At 33.2% G+C, this 4,784-nt stretch overlaps 1 protein-coding gene across 16 annotated transcripts; it reads right to left on the bottom strand.

The window, feature by feature from the left end:
* Positions 1-1,021: 1,021 nt before the first annotated feature.
* LOC136231134 (uncharacterized) lies at positions 1,022-4,552 on the bottom strand. 16 transcript variants are annotated; one of them, XR_010689693.1, is made up of 7 exons: positions 4,322-4,550; positions 3,842-3,981; positions 2,616-3,082; positions 2,157-2,429; positions 1,617-1,646; positions 1,382-1,520; positions 1,022-1,296 (listed from the first exon to the last, which is right to left on the bottom strand). XR_010689693.1 is itself a non-coding variant. In XM_066020418.1 (5 exons), exons 1-5 carry the CDS (start codon positions 4,326-4,328, stop codon positions 1,289-1,291), a joined length of 303 nt encoding a protein of 100 aa, XP_065876490.1. In that variant the 5' UTR covers positions 4,329-4,551; the 3' UTR covers positions 1,022-1,288. The 16 variants fall into 16 exon arrangements, 2 of the variants coding, with proteins under 2 accessions (XP_065876490.1, XP_065876491.1); XR_010689695.1 differs by having other exon boundaries at positions 1,382-1,646; positions 2,157-2,249; positions 2,363-2,429; XR_010689697.1 differs by having other exon boundaries at positions 2,363-2,429; positions 4,322-4,549.
* Between the last annotated feature and the right edge of the window lie 232 nt (positions 4,553-4,784).

The following is a 4,784-nucleotide window of genomic DNA, read 5'->3' as shown; positions in this document are numbered from 1 at the left end:
ATTTAAATTTAATCAAATTATTACATCCAGAATTTTGATATTTAATTTTAGAAAAAAATATGAAAATAAAATTTGTGATTTGTTCGATTTGTAAAAACAGTCATGTGGTTTGAAAATTTATTAAAAAAGATTTGAAGTTTGTAAATATTCTAGTTAAAAGATATGTGAGTCATTTTTTTGGAGATAAGAGCCAAATTTAACCCTAACATTTTATGGAAGTGCAGGGATGTAAACGGGGCGGGGTGGGGGGATGCATTTCCCATCCCCATCCCCGCGAGTTAGATGGGGACAAATTTGTCCCCATCCCCATCCCACGGGGAATCTCCGTCTCCATGGGGATCCCCATTCCTGCTTAAAAACATTTTTTCCTTATTCCACATCCCCGTCCTCGCAGGAAATCACCATTTATATTTTTAAAAAATCAGTATATGTTTCTTTTCTCCTTTCTAATTCTAGGTTTTGTTCGAAAAGAATGACGTCTACAAAAAAAAATGGTCTATTACCACGCTAAAATTTAAGGTTTAATGACGCTTTTCGGTGTCTCTAAATGTTTACCTACGCTTTTTAAAGCGTCGTCATAAGCGTCACTAAATCGCGTGTCGTTAAATTTAACGACGCAAAAGACATTGTGTAGGTAAATTCAATCCGACGACAGACCTTATACAAAGGTCGTCATGTTTCCAACGCTTACATTTTTAGCGTCGTAATTTTTTTAATATTATTGATTTTCAATTTTGGAAACCCCCACTACGTTTTAATAAAGCGTCGCAAAATAAACGACACATGATATTTGTTATGTCGTTATTTCACTTCAGAAAATATTAATAGTGTCTTCAATACCACGACACTTTAATTTAAAAGTGTCTCCAAATTGACAACATTTAATCGAAAAATATATACTTTTAACTACATAAAAATTCATTGCGTCTCAAATTCAACGATATTTTGCAGCTGAAATATCATCTCTAAAATTGCATATTATTATGTCCTTGATATAACAACATTTTCATAAATAAGCGTCTCGAATGAATGTTACAACAGTTTTATTGAAAAACATCTCTATGAGATTTGACATAATAAGGGTACATAATAAACAACTTTTCCCCCACTATCTCAATAGCAAATAATATTTAACACGATCCTGAAATTGATTCTGTCAAGCTTAGTTATATAGTCTCTAAGTCTATCCGTTGTGTGAGGTACTGCAACCAGTAGTGCATGGACAACATCAATAGTAGCTCCATGGGGTCTATCTTCAAGCAAAGCTTCCATTTGAACACGAATTTTATCAACAATCTGAAATACCACAATTTAATGAGTTAAGCATATAAACTGCTCCTTCAAAATTATAAATGCAGCTTAAGGGTAAACATACTTATACCATGCCATTTAAATTGTTGCCCAACAACTCCAAATGCATATATTCTGGCATACTTTACATCCAAATTTTGATCAGAACCAAGAGTAACCAGGGCAAGAAATATATGGGCAGAAGCAACTTTTGCATCAACATATGGCACCTGTTAAGAGAATGAAGTCTAACAGTAAATAAAATAAATATAAAAAGTAAACCAAAGCTAGCATCAAATAATGGTTAAAGAAGATGAGTAACTCACTAAGACTTTTAACTAATATGTGGCATTGATCTGCATTTCACAACGAAGAAATTAAGATACTAGACAAAGAAAAGAAACAAAATCCTTTGATGTTAATGGGGATAAGGTACCAAAATAGGGCTATGGTTTTTGGGGAAGTATCAATTTAGGCTCCATGTACAAAATAACATCAATATAGGATTAACGTTTAAAAAATGGTATCAATTTAGGCCTAGATAACAGAACGAGACACGTCATTGATATTACTCTGTTAAGTTCTGTCAATTGTGCGTGGAGGGAGAAATCAGAACTTAACAGAGTAATAGGAATGACGTGTCCAATCCGTTCTCGAGGCCTAAATTGATACATTTTTAAACGTTAAGCCTATATTGGTGCTATTTTATACGTGGAGCCTAAATTGATACTTCTCTAAAAATCATAGACCTATTTTGATACCTTATTCCATGTTAATACATTACTAACTTTTCAGCTCATTAAGACATTTCATCTAACAAAATAGCAACATAACAAACAGAAAATATGATTCAAACAGATATATACTTGAGAGAGTATAAAAGGGCCTCCTTGGAACTAAAACAGATGCTCATTGTTCATCAAATTAACAATTTTTTCAGTTAACCTTTGCAGTTCCCTCTGCAACAACATGTTAAGCTCTTCTTAGAACTATGTTATAGAGTGAAATCCCCAAGAATTTCAACTAATTTCTAATTGATCTTATAAGTGCAATCAAGGAAGAAAAAGAAAACCTTGAAAGGCTCATTGTGTGTTCGAAATCTGATGCCTCGGACATATTTTGACCAAACTGGAAATCCTCTGCAGATAGGAATAAATTTAGCATCCATAAGATTAACCAAATTTCAAACCGGGAAAACAGAGTCATTGTAGATCTAGAGAAAGAGTAAATGGTTAATACCCAAAATTCTATTCTACAAAAATATAAGGACCAACTCAAAGATGAGCATAAAGGTTTGCTTTCTGTTATAACTTTATTAATCTCACCAGATCAAAATTGTACTAGTAGTGATCTGCATAGCATCAAATCGAGGGAATGCTTGAAATTCTCGCATACACAACATCAAGTCCATAAATTGTCCCACTCATAAATGGTCTTCCTATTAATTATCCACCAAATTTCAAGATCATAAGGTTCAATGTTGCAAAAAGAGAACAATATGAACACTGAAATATATAGATTTTATCAAGTACAAGAGAATAAATGAGATTAAGAAAAATTGTTAAGGGCAACATTATATGTTATGGCATAAGACAAGAGAGGAGGAGATGTTACGAAAAATATTAACAGATTGAGAAGGAAGAGGCCAAAATCGTTTAGAGCTTTCTTATCAATGGTGGAAGTGACAATGAGCCCTAAACTGGAACCAACCTATTTTATAAACCCAAAATGCAGCATTCACACAAGGTTCTCAAACTCGCCTTGCATGGACTGCTCTGCCATAGCCACCAACCTAACAAACACGACAAACACCTTAGCCACCAATGAGGGTCATAGTACTGACAGAAAAATGACGAGGTGTTTAACATCTATGGATCACAGATTTCTAGTAGTGCAGCAAAGCATTTCAGATTTTTGCATCCTAATGAGAAATGACAAATTTTATTAAATAGAAGTAAATGAACTTAACTCAAGCTGTGACAATCATACATAGATTTGATATCCAGTATAAAGTAAGATCAGATTGTTGAATTTTCCTAGTAAATAGAATCCGAAATCCAAAAAACGTATGGCTCGCAATACATAGATAGAAATAGCATGTAACTCAGTATTGTGTCAACCATTATGAACAACAAACTTGCGTGAGACAAGAAACTGATGTTTGAACCATACGAAGGGTTGAAATCAGTTGGACTACCAATATTCAATTATCTGTTAAAAAGTAAGCTGTTTAAATAGTAGTGATCTGCATAGCATCATATAAATGCAATCACTTTGTCAACAATATATTCTATATCAACAGAGTACTTAACAATAATATTGAATACAAAATTATAACAGATGCAAACTTTTATTATCAGATAACCTAGCAGGTAAAAGAGCGAATCTGTATTAGGGTAGAAAAATGCATTTTGTTCCCTGAAGTAAGAAAATTATTCTAATAGGGACAAAAGAATAAGCATATTGTAGCATAAATCTGATACTACTAAGGTTTCAAGAAAATAAGATGAAGTATCACACGTAAAGGGGAAATGATGTAAAAGTAACTCGCCTGTAAGGTTGGGGATAAAGGTACTACATCTAGAGGGGAGACTGAAGTGGTTTTGGTGGCTTACTTATATAAGACTGCTGCACTATCATGTTGCTGCTTCAGGTTCCCAAACCCAAAATGCTCCGGATGCAATTTTAGTCCTGCAAAAAAATCACATTTACATAGAAATAAGCAGTCAAAAAGATAAAAATTCAATAAGAATGATATTGCTAAAGAAAAAGAGGCAGCGATTTAAACATATAACTCATATAGAAGTTCTACCATTGTTATCAAGGAAAGGACCTTTCGATCGTACCAATCTGCATATATTTAACTATTAAGGTAACCTGATTCAAGTTCTATTGTCAATTAACCGTAGAAAACGCTACCAGTCACAAATTCAATGTTAACGCCTCTCATTCATTGCAACAGAAACCACATAGCACAACCAAATGTTCCAATAATTAGAGCAAATGAAAGTAAAGAGGGAAGGGTGCTTACCAATCATTATTTGATTCAATTGGAGTAAGACAGTAGATGTTGACTTGACTCGATTGGAGTAAGGAGATGGTTTACGAAGCTAATCAATTAGAGAGGTGGGAGAGATGGAGAAACTGCGTTCGTGAAGTAAAGAGATAAGAGCGATAGAAATTAGGTCGTGACGGTGAAGGAGGAAGAGAGAGGCGCGATAGATAAATTAAAGTAAAGAGAGATGAAAAATAAGAAGTACAAAATTCCTTTCCCACTTCTTTCTAACATTACCACCAAACCAAAACCCTTTTCCCCATTCTTTCTATATTTTTTATTTTATTTTTAAATCATTTTGCATATGTAATTAAAACAAAACAATTTATTTTATAGTGTTAGCAACACTCATTTAAAGTTAGATTAGTTTAAGAAATCTGCTACTACTACAACACTTTATAAATAAAATTGTAATATATCAAAATTAATCAAATAAAAT

Source organism: Euphorbia lathyris, chromosome 5, assembly GCF_963576675.1.
Source record: "Euphorbia lathyris chromosome 5, ddEupLath1.1, whole genome shotgun sequence".
NCBI classification, from domain to species: domain Eukaryota; kingdom Viridiplantae; phylum Streptophyta; class Magnoliopsida; order Malpighiales; family Euphorbiaceae; genus Euphorbia; species Euphorbia lathyris.
The sequence above is the reverse complement of the archived record's forward strand: the minus strand, read 5'-3'. Positions and strand labels throughout refer to the sequence as shown.